This window comes from Taudactylus pleione, unplaced genomic scaffold (genome assembly GCF_031769625.1).
Source record: "Taudactylus pleione unplaced genomic scaffold, aTauple2 ptg000376l, whole genome shotgun sequence".
Lineage (NCBI taxonomy): Eukaryota > Metazoa > Chordata > Amphibia > Anura > Myobatrachidae > Taudactylus > Taudactylus pleione.
This window is the reverse complement of record NW_028284777.1, coordinates 5,609,676-5,634,179: the sequence shown is the minus strand read 5'-3', so window position 1 is coordinate 5,634,179 and position 24,504 is coordinate 5,609,676. Positions and strand designations below refer to the sequence as shown.

At 42.8% G+C, this 24,504-nt stretch overlaps 1 protein-coding gene across 1 annotated transcript in view; it reads left to right on the top strand.

Moving 5' to 3' along the window:
- The first annotated feature begins 9,026 nt into the window (after positions 1–9,026).
- The window catches only part of LOC148508144 (uncharacterized), a 51,286-nt gene continuing 35,808 nt past the window's right edge, over positions 9,027–24,504 (top strand). The window contains exon 1 of the mRNA XM_088445008.1: positions 9,027–9,089. Coding sequence (XP_088301134.1) covers positions 9,027–9,089 — 63 coding nt within the window. The remainder of the gene's footprint in view (positions 9,090–24,504) is intronic.

Sequence of the window (24,504 nt, the reverse complement as noted above, 5' to 3'; positions counted from 1 at the left end):
AAATTAAATAGGGTTCCCCCCCAAAAGCATAACCAGTCCCGGGCTGCTCAGCCAGTCCTGGTTCCTAACATTAAGGAGAAATATGTGTAGGGTCCCCCGTAATTTAGGAACCAGCACCTGGCTGCAGGGCCCATCCTGGTTATTACATATAGGAGTAAAAAAATGCGTAGCGGTCCCCCTATATTTAAAACGAGCACCTGACCCAAACTGACCGGGGTGTAATTCCACAGCCAGGAGACCCTATCACCTGGTCTCTATGGCTAAAGCATTATCACCCCAAGCTGATCAGCCCAAGCCAGGGATCTCAGGGGAGGTGGAGACCCCCCCAAGAAGGGCTCCCCCCTCTCCTGAAACCCCAGGCTACGGCTGAATCCCGGGGCTCTTCCCGCACCCCTGGAGCAGTGAGTATTGGGGTGATAATGGGGGAAATAGTTCAAAACTATTGTATTTTACAGTAGAACTACAGGTGCCAACATGCCTGCCCTTTTGCATTTGTAGAACTACAAGTGCCAGCAGGTGGCTGGCACCTGTACCCCCACTGTAAAATAAATAGTTAAAAAAACAGTACAGGCACACAGTCTAAAGTACAACTTTATCACATTCACCTACCTCACTCACACATACTTACCTGCTGCCAGATGTTCATGTCCACTTCTCCCGTAGAATCCACGGGTGTACCTGTAAAAAAGATCCCATACTCACCTACACCCTGGTGCTGCTCTCCGTAGCATCCCCAGGTCTTGGCAAAAAAACAAACCGAGTAATCCGGAACAGACACTTACATTAGCGATGTATGTGTGTGACCACATACATCGCTAACAGGCTCCTGATTGTTCAGTGTGAACTCAGGAGCTGGCAGCTTTTGGGGAGGGGACCCTAAGTAAAGATTTAACCCTTTTTAACAAAGTGGCCGCTCGCTAAGACATGGTGGGCGTGTTTATGCCTTGGCGAGTGATCGCTTCCCATGGCGTCACTTTGACAAATTTGCATATGCTTCCAGCGAGTGTACACAGATAGCGAACGGGTCTGAATCAGGCCCATAGGCCAAAATGTACTAATCGGCGGGTTCTAAACCCTGGCGGTTTGGTGGCAGTTTGATGGCGGGTCCTAAACCCCGGGGGTTTAGTGACAGTTTGGCGGTGGTTTCTAAATGACAGCCCTGTTCTATTCTAAAATCTGTTTTGACGGTGGTTTTGAAGTGGTTTTGCAGCGGTTTTGGCCTTAGTAAATCTGCAGATAGCAAAACCGCCGCCAAACCGCCACGAAACCACCGGGGTTTAGAGCCCGCTGCTTAGTAAATTTTGCCCATAGTATAGATTATAGACCATTGAGTATCAGAAATAGGGTGATCTAAATCCTATTCCCATCGAAGTTGAGCAGCAGATTTAAAGGTAGAACACAAACCCAAAGAAATAGATACCAAAAGGGAATACTCCCCCTAGCTCCTCCTCGGTTAAGCCGAGACCATATATCATTGTGAGGTGTATGTATTGGTCCTAGAGAGCGTACCACACTTCTAAACCAGTGTTGAATCTGGAGGTAATTAAATATTTCAGCAGAAGGGAGGGAGTAGCGGCATTGTAGAGCAGAAAATGGCATTAGAGTACCACTATCCATAATATCACCTAAAGTATTGACACCACTGGAGCTCCAAAGAGAAATATTGAGATTTGGAATCAATTTAGTAATAGCCCTAATGGAAAGGGCAGAGGAAGGGAGGGACAGTTCCTCAACAGAGGAGGCTAATTTATCCTACACAGAGAGCGTAGTCTTAATAGAGGGAAACAATATACAGTAGTGGTAGAGGGACAAAGGTGTTATGGTGTCCCCAGTAAATCGGTCAGTGGAAAACCTGGGAAACACGATTGTTCAAGGGGCACCCAACAGTTAGCAATGGGTTGACCAAACCAATCCTGCAGTTGAGCTAGGCAACATGCTTCAAAATATTTAGACAAATTGGGTAGATTCAAATCCACCAAAAGGCTTTGGGAGAATCATAGGACACGGCAACATTTTTGATGGGGGATTCTTCCAAAGATAATGGGACAGGATAGAATGGCATCCACAATGGGATTGTGTGGAAGAGATACATAAGTTTGGGGAGTAAGATCATCTTGAATGCTTCTAAATGACCTAGCCAGGAACTCTCATAGGATAACCAAGATTTAGTATACTCCATCAGACGTTCAAGCGATGGTTGGAAATTGACATAAAAAATGAAGGAAGTGTCAGGAGGGATATGAATGCCTAGATGCTGAATAGAGGAAGTTCGCCAGTTCTAAGAAAATTGAGAACGAAGAGAGGAAACTACAGAATCTGAAAGATTAACAGGTAACGCATCAGTCCAAGTCATATTAAGCTTATAATATGATGCAGAGCTATACTCATCTAAAACATCATGTACAGTCAGGTGCATAAATATTGGAACATTGACAGAATTTTCATATTTTGGCCTCTATTCACCACCACAATGGCTTTGAAATGAAACAAACAAGATGTGCTTTAACTGAAGACTTTCAGATTTAATTTGAGGGTAATTACATCCAAATCAGGTGAACGGTGTAGGAATTACAACGGTTTCTATATGTTCCTCCCACTTTTTAAGGGGCCAAAAGTAATGGGACTATCAACTCAAAAGCTATTTCATGGACAGGTGTGGGCTATTCACTCGTTATTTCATTATCAATTAAGCAGGTAAAAGGTCTGGAGTTGATTCTAGGTGTGACATTTGCATTTGGAATCAGTTGCTGTCGACCCTCAATATGAGATCCAAAGAGCTGTCACTATCAGTGAAGCAAGCCATCATTAGGCTGAAAAATCAAAACAAACCCATCAGAGAGAAAGCAAAAACATTAGGTGTGTCCAAATCAACTGTTTGGAACATTCTTAAAAAGAAAGAACGCACCGGAGAGCTTAGCAACACCAAAAGACCCGGAAGACCATGGAAAACAACTGTGGTGGATGACAGAATTATTTCCCTGGTGAAGAAAAACCCCTTCACAACAGTTGGCCAAATCAAGAACACTCTCCAGGAGGTAGGTTTATATGTGTCAACAATCAAGAGAAGACTTCACAAGAGTGAATATAGAGGGTTCACCACAAGATGTAAACCATTGGTGAGTCACAAAAACAGGAACACCAGATTACAGTTTGCCAAACAACATCTAAAAAAGCCATTACAGTTCTGGAACAACATCCTATGGTCAGATGAGACAAAGATCAACTTGTACCAGAGTGATGGGAAGAGAAGAGTATGGAGAAGGAAAGGAACTGCTCATGATCCAAAACATACCAACTCATCAGTGAAGCATGGTGGTGGTAGTGTCATGGCGTGGGCATGTATGGCTGCCAATGGAACTGGTTCCCTTGTATTTATTGGTTGATGTGACTGCTGACAAAAGCTGCAGAATGAATTCTGAAGTGTTTCGGGCAATATTATATGCTCATATTCAGTGAAATGCTTCAGAACCCATTGGACGGCGCTTCACAGTGCAGATGGACAATGACCCGAAGCATACTGCAAAAGCAACCAAAGAGTTTTTTAAGGCTAAAAAGTGGAATGTTATGCAATGGCCAAGTCAATCCCCTGACCTGAATCTGATTGAGCATGCATTTCACTTGATGAAGACAAAACTGAAGGTAAAATGCCCCAAGAACAAGCAGGAACTGAAGACATTTGCAGTAGAGGCCTGGCAGAGCATCACCAGGGATGAAACCCAGCGTCTGGTGATGTCTATGCATTCCAGACTTCAGGCTGTAATTGCCTGCAAAGGATTTGCAACAAAGTATTAAAAAGTGAAAGTTAGATTTAGGATTGTTTAGTTTGTCCCATTACTTTTGGCCCCTTAAAAAGTGGGAGGCACGTATAGAAACCGTTGTAATTCCTACACTGTTCACCTGATTTGGATGTAATAACCCTCAAATTAAATCTGAAAGTCTGCAGTTAAAGCACATCTTGTTTGTTTCATTTCAAAGCCATTGTGGTGGTGAATAGAGGCCAAAATATGAAAATTCTGTCAATGTCCCAATATTTATGCCCCTGACTGTAAATGAGGCAATGAAACCAAGGGGTTAGAAACAAAAAGTAGAACATCATCAGCAAAAAGACAAAGCTTGTGATTGTCCTGGCCTATGGTAACTCCAGTCAAAGACCCATCTGCTCGAAGCTTAGCTGGCAAAGGCTCAATAGCTAACACAAACACTAGAGGAGAAAGGGGACACCCTTACCTAGTACCATTAGAGATGGGGAACATGTCCGAGAGAAAGCCATTACTGAACACTTACGCAGATGGAGAACTATATAGAATTAGGATAGCTGATAGTATTTGGCCACCAAAACCGAACTTTGTAAGAACTGCGCACATATACAACCAATTTAACTTGTCAAAAGCTTTTTCAGCATCGAGAGAAAGTAGAAGAAAACCAAATTAGATACAGGGCCAAAATTCAATAAATTTAATACCCATGAGTGTTATCAGAGGCCTGTCTCCCGCACACAAACCCCACCTGATCAGGGTGAATCAGCGAAGGAAGAAGCAGAGTAAGATAAAGAAATAATAAGCTTAGCATAGAGTTTAACATCTCCATTAAGGAGAGCAATGGGGCAATAATTTTGATATAAGACGGATCATTCCCTGGTTTAGGGATAGTCACCACACGAGCCTAGCATTTCAGCTGCAAATGTCCCTAATTCTGTTACGTCATTAAACAAAGTAGTTAACGTAGGGACTAAGGGCCTGATTCAGACCCGGACGCTAAGCCGCGATCGCTTGCTATGAGCGATTGTCACCTGTCTGTTCATGCGTATGCATCGCAGTGCGCATGTGCGAACCAGTCACTGTGATCGGGAATTGTGCGCTCATAGCACAAAGACTGAGCACTACTTTGAGTGGCAGATAGTGCCATTTGTGGGTGGTAACAGAGGAAGATAGATGCAGCAACAAACTATCAGCAATAGACAGCCGGCCCTAGCCAAATTATTGCCGTAGGTAGTCCAGCTATTGGATGAAACGCGTTGGGCCATGCCCCCTTAGTGATAGGAACCAGCAGGAGATTATATGTGCTAGCAGCACAATTTGGAACTTTTTTTAGACTATCTGTAGCCTGTAATAGGATGTTGTTTTAAACTGCCCAGACTCTTTAGAGTCATAGTGTTCAGTGCATTGCAGCAATAAAAGCTTATTAGACTACAGTTGGAGTATATTCCATTTATGACACCGCAGCACCACATTACCACACATTCATCACCAAACCTTTCTCACCATCTGTACAAGCACCAGGACTGGGAGAACCAGAACAATTTTCCTTACCTACCTGCAACATAGTGTTCACCAAGTTCCTGATACTGTGCCCATGTGTTGTATTTGAGGTGGAGAGGAGAGCAAGGAGGTGCGTATTACGGTCAAGTAACACCATAAAGAACACCCATCCTACAGATAATATGGGGTTAACCCATTAAGACTATAAAAACTTTTGGGACCATTAACACGATTCTTTACATACAAGAAACTTATGCATTTGTTTAAGAACACCCAACCTACAGATTCAAAGTTGGGACGTTTTTTACCCATTTGGAACATTAGGAACATATAGGTTTTTCATAATTATATGGTCACATCCCTTAGTCAGTACACACTAAGATTGCCCCAAAGCGCACCACTACTATCTCTACTCATTGAATTAATTAGAGGTTGGGATATCTCTACAAGTGGAGCAGCTAGGGACGACCTTGAGATAAGACCAAGAGTGCTGGATACCCATACCCTTATAATGTAGTGTATGTTGTACCTATTGTTCAGTTTGTGGTAACTACTTTCCATAAATGTCATTTTTTTTGGTTTTCTTGGGTATAAACTGTTATCTAAATATGTGTGGATCGTATTGTTATTGCTTCAAAATATTTATGAACTGTAATTTTTCTTTTCTTAGGACAGCAGCGGAGACTGAGAAGGACATGGCATAGCGGCCACAATGCCGTTCAAAATTCCCCTCCTAACCGATCCCCTTCCCAATCCATCTCTTCCTCCCCGCCCCCATTCTCCCCAAGTAACCCTCCCTCTCTGGGCCACAACTCCGGTAATGGTCCTCCCTCCCCTGCCCACTCATCCCAAAATTCCACTCCTGAACTTGGATCTTCAAGGGAAATAACTCTGCCCAATGATATAATTGGCCACCCACCCCTGATGGAAGAGCAGCCATCTGTGGGTGGATGTATTTATGGTATATTTTTTATTTATTTTTATTATGTAAAATACAATTGTTTTCATATATACAGGATGTTAGTGTGTAGTTGTACATGTTTTTTTATTTTTAAAAATACAAATCAAAATGTTAATTTTGTGTAATGTTTTTATTTTATTAAAGGCCTTGTTGCGTGTTGAGGGTTTTTTGTCCATTATGTTTTTATGTTGTCTATTCTAGGTAACATTTCTAGTTCAAAATTGTCAACAGAGTTGGCTTTAAGGCTACTTAGCCGTTAACCCTTTTTTCCTTTCTTTAAAAATTTTAAAAGTTAAAAATTTGTAAAAATAAACAGCAACATTAATCCCTGTGGTCTCCTCTAAATAGTAGTCTGTCCTTTATGGCATTCAATGTTTATAGCCCATAAAATGTATATGTGGAAAAATTTCAAATACCTAGATAAGTAGCATATTTTTTTTAGTTTTGTCAATGAGTATATGTTCACTCAATTTTTTTTTGGGCCAACAAATAAAATTTGGAATTTTTTTTTTATTTGTTGGTTGTCCATAAAAAAACATTAATATATTCTTACAAAATACATGACCATATTTTTTTAATTTGCTAGGCCTACAAATGTGCCTGCCTTTTTTATAGCTTTACATTTTTGGAGTATACATCAATTTCATTGTGTCCCACACACTTTGTAGGGCATAGAATAAACTGAAATTGTTTAATGTATATGAATCATATTTCATAAAATAATATATTTTTTCCTTTTTCTACTCTACAGATCCCCAGATGCTCTTCAGTTTTCTGCAGGAGGAGCTGGGTATACTGTTGGAAACTTTGGTCAATGCTCAAAACAGCATTGGCGAAATAATTGATGCATTGGACCTTGCCGGTGTTTAATGTGGGTTTTTTTCTGTTTTTTCTAATAAATATTTGAGATTAATATATTTTGTCGTCTTTTTTTTTAACACAAGACCTGTCTAAGCCATGCGTCTAAATGTTTTTTGGGCTTAATGTTTTATTTAAAACTTATTTTTTTATTTTATTTTTTCATTATAAACTTTGGGTTTTATCATTGGTTTGGTATGTTTTTTTTTTTCAAAAATAATGATGTAGCAAATTCTTATAAAACATACTTTAGCCAACATTGTAAGGCATACAGAATAATAGTGCAAAGAAAAAACTAAAACAATTGGCCACAAAAATACATTGTTTAAATATATGGACATTCAGTTACTCTTTTTTAGAAAGCTTGTTTAATGTGGTGTTTTGTATTCAAATTTTTAATTTAAAAACACAGGATAACTAAACTGTAGCAGTAAATACACTAGGGTCCGAATAAACAAACATTTCTCATGCCACAGAAATGTTTCCAGAACATGGTGAATGTGTGATGCTTAATATTGCTTTTTTCAAAATTCCAAAAAATCTAATATTTTAATTAAAAAAATAATTTATTGATTCACAAAACAGCAAGAAACATTATAACGAAGTTACATTAATACACAAACATTTGGTGTACACAATGATAAAAATTCATAAATACAACATTAAGAACTGTACAAAAAGGAGAAACACATGGTTGATCAAGGCAGCAAAAGGGTTGTCGTTTATCCAAGCACAGACAAGGGCATTCCCAATGGTTTTTTTTGGTTTGTTCATTGTTTTAATTGTGGTAGGGTGTAGGGAAAAATAAAGGAAAAATAAAATTTCAAACATGTCGAAAAATACAAACTACCAAAAGTCAAAACAGAGAAACAAGGAAGCATATGACACTTAATTTATAAGTTTGGTAAAATCTTTTGGACATACATACCTAAAAAATCTAGCAACAACATCATTGCGTCTGGCCCCCCCGGACAGTCCCACAACACCTACCTCCTGGGGGCCATCCTCAGGCAAGGCATCTTCTGGCTGCATGGGTACTCGACTCCTTATGGCGATGTTATGGAATATCCCACACAGGACCGCAATGCGCGAAACCATAACCGGCGACTACATGAGGGCGCCACCAGAGTGGTGGAGACCTTTCAAAAGACCAATACAGCGCTCCACCACCTGCCTGGTGGCAGTAAACGTGGCATTAAATTGGGTTTGTGGCCCTGGTGTGGGGGCCAAAAAAGGAGTCAGCAGCCAGGGTATCCACTGTTGCCTGTAGGGAAGGTGAGAAAATGTGGTTTAGTTTATATTTTTTAAAACAGACTCTCATTCTTAATTCAGAACAACATCCCAAAGTTTCACTTACCCAGAAGCCACATGTCACCAGCTTGCAGTCTAGCTAATTTGTGCCATATCCCTGAATGTTGGATCACATATGCATCATGTGAGCTGCCAGGAAGTTTTGTATTCAGGGAGAGAATCTGGAGGGAGGCATCACATAGCACCATCACATTCAAGGAATGGAAATGTTTATGGTTGCGATATATGTGTTCCTTTAGTGATGGAGGCTATAGTGCTTTGTGAGTGCCATCCACTACCCCTATCACGTGTGGAAAGCCAGCAATCTCCAAAAACTGCTGCTTGACCACAACAAGGGTTTCCTTATCCAAAGGCATACTAATAAATGGAGCAATCTGCTTAAAAAAGCATTCATCACACGCCTCAGGATTCGGGAGAATGATGGCTGGGAGATGCCAGCCACCAGACCCACAGTGGTTTGGAAGGACCCTGAGGCGCAGAAATGTAACACCACCAGCAACTGTGTCAGTGGTGATATTGATGTAGGAATGTGAATTTGACTTTCTAGATCACTCTTTATTATTGAAAGAGTGTCTAGGATAATGGTGGGTGGTAGGCGATAAGTGGTTAACACCTCATCATCAGGCATTCCAAAAAGGATGACCCATGTTCGAAATATCTGGGTCTTGCACACCTATGCCTATGACGAGGATGAGGACCAGGTAAGGAAGGGTGTGGAAGCATGGCGAGGATAAGCTCACCAACGACTCTCTGAAATGTGTGTACATATTTATTATTTATTTATTACCAGTTATTTATATAGCGCACACATATTCTGCAGCGCTTTACAGAGAGTATTTGGCCAGTCACATCAGTCCCTGCCCCAGTGGAGCTTACAATCTATGTTCCCTATCACATACGCACACACATACACTAGGGTTAATTTGTGTTTGGAGCCAATAAACCTACCAGTATATTTGGAGTGTGGGAGGAAACCGGAGTACCCGGAAGAAACCCACGCAAGCACAGGGAGAATATACAAACTCCACACATGTAGGATCGTGGTGGGAAGCGAACCCATGACCTCAGTGCTGTGAGGCAGTAATGCTACCCATTTCACCGTCTGGTATGAATGTAGGTTCAAACAAACAAACACTCAATTAACTTAACTTAGTCAGAATCTTGCTGATTCTTACAGGGTTGGGTAGGGCCATCTTTACCAAAACCTACATGTGTTTAAGGTAAGACAAGAAATAATTTCAATTCAATTTGTGGAAATGCTATAAATGATGTAGTAGTACAAAACAATGGTCAAATATAAATTTAGTCCAATACACATTGTTAAGATTTTTTTTTAGGGGAGTATAACAACCCAAAAATAAAGAAAATAAAAAACTAACCTCGGACCACTAAAAAGTGGGCAGGAACAATCCCCAAACGCCAAACACCAAACTCCAACACTACATTAGGGTAAATATATTTACATAAATTAAAACTTACCAAAAAAAGGGATTCAAATAAAAATGATGGCAACAGGACTCAGACACACTTACCTCCAACCACAATAAAGTGGGCAGGAATATTCCTTGAATTAAAAAAAAAAATTAATTTAAAAAAACATTTGAAATAATTTGAAAAAAAATACAAACAAAAAAAAAACACAAAAAGGCATGACTAGGATACACTTACCTGACTCTCAAGCCTAAGATGTTTTGTGCAATAATCCGCCGACCACCAATATACAACTAACCAACAACCACCAACCACCAACAACGCACAAGTAATGGCCCATTTAGGAGGTCCTTAAATAGGGATGTTAAACACTAGAAAATTGAAAAATAAAGGTTAGGTGTGCAATTTGCGCAGGGAAACATGGATGGCTGCAACATGGATGCACGCACAACCAATCCAATGATGCGCTCACATCTCATTAAAGCCCACAATTAAGGTTAAGTGTACAATTTGCGCAGGGAAACATGGATGGACGCAACATGGATGCACGCACAACCAATCCAATGATGCGCTCACATCTCATTAAAGCCCACAATTAAGGTTAGGTGTGCAATTTGCGCAGGGAAACATGGATGGACGCAACATGGATGCATGCACAACTAATCCAATGATGCGCTCACATCTCATTAAAGCCCACAATTAAGGTTAGGTGTGCAATTTGCGCAGGGAAACATGGATGGACGCAACATGGATGCACGCACAACCAATCCATGATGCGCTCACATCTCATTAAAGCCCACAATTAAGGTTAGGTGTGCAATTTGCGCAGGGAAACATGGATGGATGCAACATGGATGCACGCACAACCAATCCAATGATGCGCTCACATGTATAAAAATGTAGCAAAATCACACTAGTACTCATGCTTTATCAAACTTCACCATGGAGACAGAGGAGCATGGAAGCCAGAGTCCGCCCTTAGAAAGTAAATTTTGTGTCCAATAATGACCAATTCCTTAATTTTAACTTTTTAAAATATTATTAAAAAGTTCTTTTAAAAAAATAACATGTTGTAGGTGGACAACAGCAAGAAAGGAGGTGTGAGGAGGAGCCAGGCCCAAGCAGGGAACCAGGCCCAAACAGGAGAAGGGCCAGAAACCCTCCCTTTTCGAAGGTGGAGATGGAGGCCTTGGTGTCTATGTGCATAGACAATATTGTCCATGCACCCAGAAATAGACAAAATGACAGGATCTTGGAGGAGATAGCCAGGGCTGTTAATCGTGTTGGGACGATGCACAGATCCAATAATGTTGTGCGTAAAAGGTACATATTTGCTAGTGTGAATGTTGGTTTATAATTGTTTTTAAAATTGTTGCAGGAAATATAAGACTAAATTAACTCTAAACATTGACAGATGGACAGACTTCAAATATCGGCTGAAGAGGAAGCTAGGAAGTAGGGCGGACCATCCCTGAGGAGCTGACCTTAACAGCTTTGGAGGAGCAGGCTCAGGGGTGTATAGAGGAAGAGGAGTTAGTCGGCGTGTCCAATATGGACACTGACATGGCCGACTTTAACACTCCACATGGCAGAGAAGGTAAATAATTATGACAAAAAAAAAACAATATCTCAGAAACATTTGCCTAACAAATCTCTTTCTTTACAGACCCCGAGGAGGAAGTGCCTGCTCCTGAGGTGATGGCTGCGCCCAGCATATATGAAGGCTCTGCAGGGGATGATCCAACTTTTCCATCTGGGGACCCTGTGGAGCCCACTCCAGGGTCACCAACCTCCTAAGCAGTGTCTCTGCTCACCGAGTTGGTCGACCAAACAAAGGAGAATAATTCTGTTCTCCTGAGGATGGAGACCACTCTGGTGAGGATAGATGGCAGATTACTGAGTGTGGCGGAGGCCCTGGAGACATGTGCTGGGGCCCTGGTTCGATCAGCAGATGCCCAGGAGCAGGCAAACCGAATTGCCATGATGGAGCAGGCTCCCTTCCTCCAAGGACAACTACCTCTGGCAGCCCAACAGCCCCCCCCCCAAAGTATGGCGAGTCCTATGCCTAGGCCAGAGCCAATTCCATCCGGCTCTGGCCAGGCCAGTCGGCGTGTTACACGCCAGTCGGCTGTTCCGAAAAAGCCTCTTCAGCCGAGCCGTCCCAAACAAAGAAAATAGCCCTGGCTATCTTATCCTTCCCCTGTTGATGTCCAGTCCCCATATTTCTAGTCACCAATGCCTCCATCTCTGTCCTTATTTTTTGTTTCTTATTGTTTTATAAGTTTTATTTTTTTTGTAATTTTTTAATATTCAAATTTTTCAAATTTGTGCATGCTGACAAATGCGTTTAAAAAAAAATATTCTAGTTCAAAAAATAAAAATAAAATAAAAAAGAATTAATTTGTGTCTGTTTTAATTTTGAAAAATATACATGTTTAACAAAGGTATTGACAAAGCAGAGGATTTGCAAAGACTGGTGCAGGCTTAAAAATGCAAAAAACCCTGAAAATTTAGTAAAAACAACAAATAATAAGGCATCACCATGACATTAATTTAATCTTCTTATTCGCTAATGCAAACGCAACTAAATCAATTACAAACCAATTAGCAGTGTTAATAGTAACAGCAAATGATTAATAGCTGCTTGCATTGTGTTGCAGAAATTAGAAACATCAGTCAAATTCGATAGTATCAATAGTACTCTGGGGCTTCAGAGAGCACATACCCAACCTCATGCTGAACGATCAGCCAGGCCTCAAACCTGCTCGCAGAGTGACGTTTTACTACTTCCGGCCTTCTATGTCAGTCGTAAAAGGTAATTTATGTAAGCCCCTAAAACGCCCTGAAAACGGTGAGGAACGCCTGCGTTTTTAGACCACCCACACCAACATCAACACCCACAAACGGCCTTTCATGTCAGTCAACTCTCGGAAGCCACTTCCTGCTCGTAAGCCATACGATCGACAGCATTTTGGATCGCAAGGTCTCGTATGCACATGCACACAACTAACCGTATGCATGTGTGGTTTGGAAACATCGTATGCGTACGACCGAGTGGCCACTTACGACCAACTCTGAATGAGGTCCTTAGTGTGCATAAGGAGAGTACTGGACACTTTTAAAAAGTGTCACATCACATGGCCGATTGAAGTAATTATCTGTAAAAAGCTTACAAATTAAATTTACTTATAAAGCAAATAAGGGAAAAATGGTAACAAAAAAAAGTAGAAAAAAAGTGCTTTTGGGGTGATTCGAGAAGGCTTTTATTTTTAAATGAACAGAAGCAATTATTGTTTGATTATTCTATTTGCACTCTATCATAAAATGTCTGACAGGAAAGAATTTATTTAGACTAGCGTTTGCCTGCAGCTTTGCTTGTGTGGATGTCTTCATAGTCCATAAGCAGTCCCTAAAAATATATTTCTCCCCAAAAATGTACATTTATATACATGTAGTCATTTTGGAGTTGAGGAGCCTGCACACTGCACGTGCGAAGTGTCAAGTATCTGGTTTTTCCTTTGTTGCTCCTCTCCCTGATGTCACATTGAGCATTGAGATAATACATACCTCAGTTTCTTTCTAGGTCACTAAGCTATATTGCCATTGCATCTAGTGATATACAGGAATTATGATTTACATGTGAAAGTAGTACAAAAACATTAATAAGGATTCCGTGTGGTGTAATACAGGAGAAGGCCCATTGGGGGGTGACACCATGAGCTACCACACCGGGTGACAACAACCCTAGTGACGCTAGTGACCAGTGGCGGAACTCCTGGAGACAATGGAGTCATTTGCCACCAGGCTCCAGCCCTTAAGGGGGCACCTGGCTCCATTGTCCCCCGGGCTGTTCTGGGCACTGCTATGGAGATGGAGTGCCGCTGATCGGCGCTCCACCTCCAGCGGCGTCAATACGGGGGGTGCGGTCGCACCCCCTATTTTCCGGGCGCCCGCTGAGTGTGTTACCAGCGGGCGTCCGGCTCCTTCTTTCCCCCCGGCGGTAGCTGGAGGAATGGAGCTCACTCCTGAGCTCCGCTTCCGGGTCCTGCAAAGCACTATGGGAGTGACGTCATGACGTCACTCCCATAGTTCCGAGGAGCGGGCACCAGGGACGGAAGGCAGCAGCACTGGAACGGGGTTTCAGGTAAGTATTGTTTTGTTTGCTTTTTTTGTATGTGTGTGCGCTCGCGAGGGGGCTCACTACAGGGGGCATTACTGGGAGCACTACAGGGGGAATTACGGGGGCTTACTACAGGGGGCATTACTGGGGTCTTTCTACAGGGGGCCTTACAGGGGGCTTATTACAGGGGGCTTTCTACAGGTGGCTTACTACAGAAGGCATTACTGGGGGCTTACTACAGGGGGCATTACGGGGACTTACTACAGGGGGAATTACTGGGGGCTTTCTACAGGGGGCATTACTGGGGGCTTTCTGCAGGGGGCATTACTGGGGGCTTACTACTGGGGGAACTACAGGGAGTTTACTACTGGGGGCTTACTACAGGGGGCTTACTACTGGGAGCACTACAGGGGGTTTACTACTGGGGGCACTACAGGGGCCCTTACTACTGAGGCACTGCAAAGGGGGACCACTACTGGAGGTACTGCATAGGGGGACCATTACTGGGGGGCACTACATAGGTGGCACTGCATAGGGGGACCTCTACAGAGGGCACAGCACAGGGGGACCACTACTGGGGGAACTGCATAAGGGGGCGGCAGCTGGGGCTGGCATAGGTGCTGGGGGGGTGGTACATTTTAATTTGGGGGGGCACCAACATTTATCTTGCCTCCGGGCACCTGGGATGAAGTTACACCACTGCTAGTGACGCCTCTGGTACTAACCACTAGCTGTCCAGGTGCCCTGTCCCCGCAAACCGCCGCTGCCTGCTCACTGTTTGCTGCTGACAGGCTCAATCGGAGCTGTCAGCTGAGCTCCGATCACGGACACTGCACAGTGACAGTCTCAGCTGTCATAGTCTCTGCCCATACAGCAGCAGGTGCCCTGGCCATGCCTGCTCTAAATTGGCTCTTCAGGCCCTAGGCATTTGCTTAGTTTGTCTATGCCTAAGGCCGTCTCTGGCAATAGATTGCTTCATGAGCGGATCCGCCAATAGATGTGGAGATAATCTCCACGGACGAGGAGGCATAGTATACTTAGAGATATTCCATGACCATAATAATGGAGCATGGTCAGTCCAAGTAATAGGCAATATATCCAGTGGGCCAGAATGCTGTAATATCCATTTATCTAGTCGTAGAAGGTCTATGTGGGAATATGAATTATGAACGGGAGAAAAGTATGTGTATTTCCACCCGGTTGGATTCTGAATCCACCATACATCATATAAATTGAATTCCACCAGAAGATAACGAAATGCTAAAGAGGGCCCAGAATTGAAAGAGGCCTTAGTGAGCTTGCGGGATTTATCAAGTTTAGGATCTGGTACTAAATTAAAGTTGAAATGTGGAAGAAAAGAGAATGGTTGTATATACTAGGCGCACAAGAGCCACATTAAATGAAACTTCACTTTTAATTGAATATGTTTAAAATTGTTGTACCATTTCTACTGGGTAGGATAAAGGCAACAGTGAAATATAAAGGATAAAATCTAAGAAAAAACAAGGATATATACATATAAATTGTGCTAGAAGAATAAAGATAGTGTATAAAACAAGTGCCTGTCTACTGTTTGTTAAGGCTGCACCCACATCTGTGAGAATACCCGATATCACTCTATTTTACGGGGTCATTTAGTAATTAATAACTACCTACTATTAATTTGTATGCTGATATTTGTTGTTCTAATTTTTTTTTTTACTAAATTAAAGTCACCTAAGAAAATAAGGGAGCCCCGCCGCACTTTTTGAATATCTAAGCAAACTTTCCTAAAGAATGGCATTGGTTAGAGTTTGGGGCATAAATGGATACTAAAGTAACTCATTTGTCCTCCAGGAGCCCAGTCAGAATGAGATAATGACCACTCTTATCTATCAATGTAGATCAAAACAGACAGAACTACGAAAGAACATGGCCAAACCATTACATTTAAAGGGACCATTTGCGAAATAACCAAGAGGATATCGATGATCTCGAAAGACTGGTGGACTCCTAGAGTAAAAGTGGGTCTCCTGCAAGACTGCCACATCAGCTTTCTGTTTATAAAAAGAAGATAATGCCAATCTATGTTTAATAGGAGAGTTCAAACCTTTAACATTTAATAAAAGGGCCCTGTACTTTAGGCGATAAGATATAAAAGGAAAAACATTATAAGAAATAGCATTACACATTCCTTTATAGAGCATCCCAAATATTCATGGGAGGATATAGGGCTAAAAAAGGGGAGGAAAAAGGGAATAAAAAAAAGGAAAGAGAACCAAAATGACCCCCTACACTGGGTCCATAGGACTACTGCAAGGGACAAAATGTGCGGTAGGAATAGCATGGGGGAAGAAGCACTAACGCCACCACCCAAGTACAAAAAAACAACTGAGTAAAACAAACTAGCAAAAAAATATATCTTCGTATATAACATTGGCAAATAAGCTGAAGACAGTGAACCAAACAAGAAAAAAGAAATCTGCTTCCCCAACCAAGAGGTATTATTTCTGCTGGTAAATGGAACAGGAAGCATATCCACAGCAACAGAAGATAATTCAGAACAATACCAAATAAACATAGGCAGAGAGATGAACATACATAGGAACAGGAGAAATATACAAACAAATAAACCTCTAAGAGCAATGTGTGCAAATGCTAGGAGCTTAGGAAATAAAATCCCCAAACTAATTGCAATAATGACAAGGGATTATCTGGATATTGTGGCTACTATGGAGTCATATACTTTATTTAGGAAGGACAGAATGGGAAGAATATGAGGAGTAGCAATGTATGTCAAGGAAAGCATATATACTACGTTAATACATAGTATTGAAGAAAAAAGTTCCTTTTGGTGACTATAGAAACAGGGGAGAAAGTGATTCTTCGTATTGGGGTGATCTACAGACCACCAGGTCAGGAAGAAGAACTGGACAATAAACTACTGCACGACATTAATAAAATGGCATTAAAAGGAGAGGTTATAATCATGGGAGATTTTAATCTACCTGATATAAACTGGGAGGTGTCAACTCCCTCCTTCACTCAGTCTCTACCTAATCCTCTGTTCTGCCCCCTGCTTCCACCTTTATCCTTTCCCCCTTATCTCTTCCACCTCCTCCTTCCCTTCTCCCCCCATCCTCTGTCTGCCTACTCTCCCCTCCTCTCCCATTACTCCACTTTCTTCCTGTTCTACTCCCCCATTGTCCTACTACCCCACCACTAAACCCTCCTCCTACACTCCTCTCCCTGTCACTTCACCCCACTGCCATCCACATCTCCCTCCCTGCTCACCTCCTACAGGTTCCCTTTCTAGCTCAGGTGCCCGCACCATCACTAAACTCTATTCATATCGGTCCCCCAAATTAATCTTACCTCCACATTACAGCAACCCGGATAATCTTATTCACATCTCCCCCACAAATGCGATCTCTCTATCCTGTGCCCTCTGGAATGCCAGGTCAGTCTGTAATAAACTGGTCCCCACCCATGACCTTTTTATATCCAACTCTCTGAATCTCCTAGCCATCACTGAAACTTGGATCTCACACTCTGACACCACTTCTCCTGCTGCTCTATCCTCTGAGGGCCTTGCCTTCTCCCACACCCCCCGGCCTGGGTGTCTCCATGGTGGTGGTGTTGGGGTCCTTCTGTCCACCAGTTATTCCTACCAGCTAATACCCTCTGAACCATGCCTTACATTCCCCACATTTGAGGTTCATGCTATACGCTTCTTCCAACCAGTAAACCTGTAGCTGTCATTTACCGTCCCCCTGGCTCTCCCTCCAAATGCCTTGACAACTTCGCTTCCTGGCTCCCTCACTTTCTCTCCTCAGATCTTCCCGCCATTATCCTAGGTGATTTTAATATTCCTATTGATATTCCCACAGAATCCTCTGCAGCTAAACTCCTTACCCTCACCTCTTCATTTGGTCTCACCCAATGGACCTCCTCACCCTCCCATGTGAGTGGGCACTCACTTGACCTGGTCTTTACTCACCGTTGTGATATTTCTGATTACTCCAATTGCCCATTCCCCCTCTCTGACCATCACCTTCTCTCTTTTAACCTATCCCTCTCTCCTTCCCCTCCTCTAACTCCTAAGGCTACCATTACTAAGTGTAATATTGAGGCTATTGACACTGTTGCTTTTTCCTCCCTGCTGGACTCTCTTCTCTCCTCTATCATTTCTCTCTCCTGTCCTGAACAAGCTACTTCCCTGTACAATTCCTCCCTTACTTCTGCTCTTGATTCTGTTGCTCCAGCAATAACCACTCACTCTCGCAGATCCACACCACAACCCTGGCATTTCAAATGCACCAGATACTACAAAAGTGTTCAAGAATTGCAGAGCGTCAGTGGAGAAAGTCACGCTCTAAGGCTGACTTCCTCCATTTCAAATTTATTCTCTCTTCCTACAGTGCTGCCCTGTCTCTCTCCAAACAAACATATTTCAAGAACCTCATCTCCTCCCAGTCCTCAAACCCCCAGCGTCTCTTTGCCACTTTCAACTCCCTACTCTGCCCTTCCCCTCCTCGCCTTCCCTCCTCGCTCTCTGCCCTCGACTTTGCCACCTACTTTACATCTAAAATTTACTCCATACGTGAGGATATCATATCCCATCAGACCCTCAGCACTCCTCCCCCTCCTTGCCCTTACCACCTCTCCCCTTCTGTCTCACCAACTCTGACATCCTTCTCCCCTGCTTCTGGAGAGGAAGTCATGGCCCTCATCCGGTCCTCCCCTCCTTCCACCTCCCCTCTTGACCCTATCCCTTCCTGTCTCTTCTCCCATCTGTCTCCTTCTGCCTGTTCCCATCTGGCTCACCTCCTTAATCTCTCCCTATCATCTGGCACTGTCCCTTCTGCATTCAAACATGCTCTTGTCTCCCCCATTCTTAAAAAACCTACCCTTGATCCTAACATTCTTTCCAACTATCGACCCATCTCTCTTCTCCCTTTTGCTTCCAAACTCCTTGAGCGTATTGTCTACAACCGCCTTACCACCTTTCTTTCCTCCCACTCCCTCCTTGACTCATTTCAATCTGGCTTCCGATCTCTCCACTCCACTGAAACTGCCCTCACGATAGTCAGCAACGACCTCCTTGCTGCCAAATCCAAGGGCCACTACTCTCTGCTCATTCTCCTTGACCTCTCTGCTGCATTTGACACTGTAGACCACCCTCTCCTCCTGCAAATCCTTTACTCTCTCGGTTTACATGACACTGCCCTCTCCTGGCTTTCCTCCTACCTCCCTGATCGTTCCTTCGCTGTGTCCTCTCATGACTCCTCTTCCCCTCCACTTCCACTAAAGGTAGGAGTTCCCCAAGGTTCTGTTCTTGGACCTCTCCTTTTCTCCCTATATACATCCTCTTTAGGTGACCTCATTAACTCCTTTGACCTCCAATATCATCTCTATGCAGATGATACTCAAATTTACCTTTCCACCCCTGAGCTCTCCCCCTTGCTCCTTACCTGTATCTCCAACTGTCTCTCTGCTGTCTCTTCGTGGATGTCTCAGCGCTTTCTTAAATTTAACATGTCTAAGACTGAGCTGATCATCTTCCAACCCTCTTCCACTACATCACTTTCCACAATTTCATTATCTATTGATGGCACAACTATCTCCTCTATCTCCTCTGTCTTGGAGTTATCCTAGACTCCTCCCTCTCCTTTAAACCGCACATTCAGCACCTCTCGCAGTCCTGCCATTTTCACCTAAAAAATATCTCCAGGATTTGATCCTTCCTCTCCCAGGATGCCACTAAAACCCTCATCCACTCACTGGTCATATCCAGATTGGACTACTGTAACCTTCTCCCAGCCGGCCTCCCAGTCTCTCACCTCTCTCCACTACAATCTGTTCTCAATGCTGCTGCTCGGCTCATCTTCCTCTCCAGACGTTCTACATCTGCTTCCCCTCTCCTTCAAGCCCTACACTGGCTCCCCTTCCCCTTCAGATGCCAATTCAAGGTTCTTACATTTGCCTACAAAGCCCTCACCAAATCCTCTCCCACATACATTTCTGACCTTCTCTCCCTTCACACTCTCGCCCGTCCACTTCGCTCAACTAATGCATGCCGCCTCTCTTGCCAACTGATTACTTCCTCCCACTCCCGCATCCGAGATTTTGTCCATGCTGCTCCCTACCTTTGGAATGCTCTCCCTCTCCCTATCAGACTCTCCACCTCTCTACAAATCTTCAAACGGGCTCTCAAGACCCACTACTTCATCAAGGCCTTTCAGCACTCATCCTAACCCACCTCATGCTCTTTCCTTCCTATCTTCCCCTTCTGCGTCATGCCTGTCTGTCTGCCCCTCCCCTTAGAATGTAAGCTCTCATGAGCAGGGACCTCTTCCCTCATGTGCTTCTCTTTACATTTTCTTCTACTCTCTACTCCCCATTAGGGCACCTAACACGGGACCGCCAACTCCCGGCAGCTTATTGTGAGTGCTTTAATCACTATTTCAGCAATGTATATATGTTGTGTCCTTGTCCTGCACTGTAATGTACTGTAAGTTACTTGTTTCTTGTTCACCTATTAGTTCTATGTACTATGTAAGGCGCTGCGGAACACTTGTGGTGCCATATAAATAAAGGATGATGATGATGATGAGGTGTCTGTGGCAAGTTCAACTAGAAGTTAGGATATCCTAAATTCATTGCAGGGAGCCTCCCTCCAGCAATTGGTGAGGGAGCCCTCTCAGAAAGATGCAATATTAGACTTAATACTTACAAATGGAGACAAAATATCTGATGTAAAAGTGGGTGAAAACCTGGGATCCAGTGATCATCAAGCAGTATGGTTCACAATAAAGACAGATACTGACTCACCCCCTACAAAAAACAGAGGTGTTAGATTTTAGGAAGGCTGATTTTGTAGGGATGGGAAGATGTGTAAGCGAATCTTTGGCAGAGTGGAGGAACTTGAAAGGAGTGCAGGAGAGGTGGGAAAATTAAAAAAGTGCCTTATTAAAGGCAACAGACCTTTGTATCAAAAGGGTTAGGAAAACCACAAGGAAAAGGAAGCCAGTGTGGTTTGGGAAAGAGGTAGCAAGTATTGTGAAAGCAAAAACGATGGCCTTTATGAAATACAAGCAGAAGAAAAAATAATGAGGACAAAGAGGTGTATCTTGTAAAACAGAAGGAGGCTAAGAAAGTAATCAGATGTGCAAAGGCAAAAGCTGAGGAGAAAATGGCACAGTCAGTGAGTAAAGGGGGTAAAACTTTTTTTTTAAGTATATAAGCGAAAGGAGAAAAACAAAAGGTGGAATAAAAAGACTAAAGACAGAAGAGGGAGTCTTATTGAGGGAGACAATGTAATAGCTAATCATCTTAATAATTATTTTTGTTCAGTATTCACTACTGAAAGAAAGGGCAAGGGGCCACAGGTAAGTTACAGATGTATTCAGAAAAATGAGGTAGGAACAAGCACATTTACAGAGGAGAAGATCCTAACTGAACTCTCAAAACTGAAAGTGGATAAATCAATGGGGCCAGATGGGATACATCCAAGGATACTAAAATAGCTTAAAGAGGTGCTGGTAACACCATTAACAGAATTATTCAACCAGTCACTAGTTACTGGAGTAATTCCAGAGGACTGGTAAGGAGCAAACGTTGTCCCACTGCACAAAAGTGGAAGCAAGGAAGAGGCAAGCAACTACCGTCCAGTGAGCCTTACATCAGTAGTAGGGAAATTGATGGAAACACTCTTAAAAGAAAGAGTTGTAGATTATCTCAAATCCAGCAATTTGCAGGATCCCAAACAGCATGAATTTACTGGTGGGAGATCATGTCAAACAAATCTTATTGACTTTTTTTGCTGGGTGACTAAGGAAAAGATAAAGAGGGGGGGCATAGATATAGATAATCTAGACTTTAGTAAGGCTTTTGACAATGTTCCACATCGCAGACTGTTAAATAAACTGGAAAGCATGGGATTGGATACAAAGATAGTTGAATGGATAAGATAATGGGTGCAGGAAAGGAAACAGAGTTGTAGTAAACATAGTGCAGTCTCAAGAGGGAAATGTTACCAGTGGAGTACCTCAGGGATCTGTACTTGGACCAGTGCTTTTTAATATCTTTATTTGTGATATTGCAAATGGTATTGAAGGGAAACTATGCCTTTTTGCAGATGACACAAAGGTATGCAACAGGGTAGACTCACCAGAAGGGATAAATCAAATGATTGATTTTTTAGGTAGGCTAAAGGAATGGTCAAGAATGTGGCAACTACAGTTTAATGCCAATAAATGCAGGATCATGCACTTGGGTCTCATAAATCCAAAGGCTTGGTTGCTTAGGGAGAGCAATCAGTAGCAGAAAGAAAGAAGTGATAATACCACTGTATAGGTCATTGGTACATCCTCATCTCGAATACTGTGTTCAGTTCTGGAGGCCATATCTCCAGAAGGAAATTAATACATTAGAGATTGTACAAAGAAGGGCAACTAAAATGGTGCGAGGTCTACACCACAAAACGTACCAGGAAAGACTAAAAGATCTTAATATGTATAGTTTGGAGCAGAGAAGGGAAAGGGGGGACATGATAGAAACGTTCAAATATATAAAGGGTTTTAACAAGGTAAAGGAAGGAGACATATTTCAAAGAAATTGAAGTATTACAACAAGAGGACATGTTCTGAAACTGGAGGGTGGTAGGTTCAGGGGACATTTGAAGTAAGATTACTTCACAGAAAGGGTAGTGGACAAGTGAAATAGCCTCCCATCAGAGATGGTAGAGGCTAAGACAGTAGAGCAATTTAAACATGCATGGGATAGACATAAGGATATCCTTCAGAAAAATTAAGGATCAATAATATTGAGATAACAATATGTTTAAAAATGGGGCAAACTAGATGGGCCAAGTGGTTCTTATCTGCCATCAAATTCTATGTTTCCATGTTACATATCGAATTAGTACTCCCACAGGAGACCTAAAGGAGGAGTCTGCAAGGGTATCACAAAAAGGAAAAAGCATTTTTGGGGGCACAACTTAAAAGAAACAGTATGGAAATAAATTGACTAAATTGTAAGTTTTAATATACTCAAAATAAAATCACTAGTCACAAAGCAAGTGAAGCCTAGTACTGTAAGTATAGTCCTCAACAGAAGAAAACACCCTCTGTCTCACCATGTGATGGCAAATAGTGATGTTCTAAATACAAATAGTAAAACATCAACATCTTTTATAAATACTGGTTGGTGTCACATAAGTGCTTTTGAGAGACAAGTACCCAATGATGGTGAAAATTTAAATAACAATGATACAGGAGTAGTTATATCTAGGGGTGTGCACCGGCCACTTTTCGTGTTTTGTGTTTTGGTTTTGGATCTGGATCTTTCTTCGTGTTTTGGATCTGGATTGGTTTTGCCAAAACCACCCTTCCGTGTTTTGGGTTCTGGGTTTTGTGTTTTGGATCTATATTTTTTTGAAAGCATAAAAACAGCTAAAATCACAGAATTTGTAGGTTTTTCTGCTCCTATGCTATTATTAACCTCAATAACCTTAATTCCCACTCATTTCCAGTCTATTCTGAACACCTCACACCTCACAATAGTGTTTTTATGTCCAAAAGGTTGCACCGAGGTAGCTGGATGACTATGCTAAGCGACACGGGTGGCCGGCACAAACACGTGACCCATCTAGGCGTGATACTGCAGTGGCAGACAGGATGGCAGTTTGAAAAACTAGGCCCCAAACTGTACATAATGCAAAGAAAAAAAAGAGGTGCAAGATGGAATTGTCCTTGGGCCCTCCCACCCACCCTTATGTTGTATAAACAGGACATGCACACTTTAACAAACCAATCATTTCAGCGCCAGGGTCTGCCACACAACTGTGGCTGAAATGATTGGTTCATTTGGGCCCCCACAAAACAAGCTGGCAATTAATCTGTCCCTGCACAAACTGGCTCTACGGAGGCAAGATGTCATCCTCATCCTCCTCATCCACCGATTCCTCACCCTCTTCAGTGTGTACATCCTCATCCTCACAGAGTATTAATTCGTCCCACTTGAATCCACCACCACAGGTCCCTCTGTATGTTCTGGAGGCTGGTCTCCCTGGAAGAGCTGATAATTAATTTTGATGAACATCATCTTCTCCACATTCTGTGGAAGCAACCTCCTACGCCTTTCGCTGACAAGGTTCCCGGCTGCACTAAACACTCTTTCAGAGTACACACTGGAGGGGGGGCAACTCAGGTAAAATAGAGCCAGTTTGTACAGGGGACCCCAAATTGCCTCTTTTTCCTGCCAGTACAGGTATGGACTGTCTGACATGCCTACTTGGATGCTGTCACCGATGTAATCCTCCACCATTCTGTCAATGGTGACAGTATCATATGCAGTGACAGTAGACATGTCAGAAATTGTTGCCAGGTCCTTCAGTCTGGACCAGATGTCCAAACTTGGTCCTGCCTGCCCTGCATCACCGCCAGCAGGTTGCTTAGGATACCTAAGTTTTTTCCTGGCAGCCCCAGTTGTGGGAGAAAATGAAGAAGGAGCTGTTGATGTGTCACGTTCCGCTTCAGCTGACAGTGTGTTCACCAGCAGGTCTTTGCACCTCTGCAGGCTTG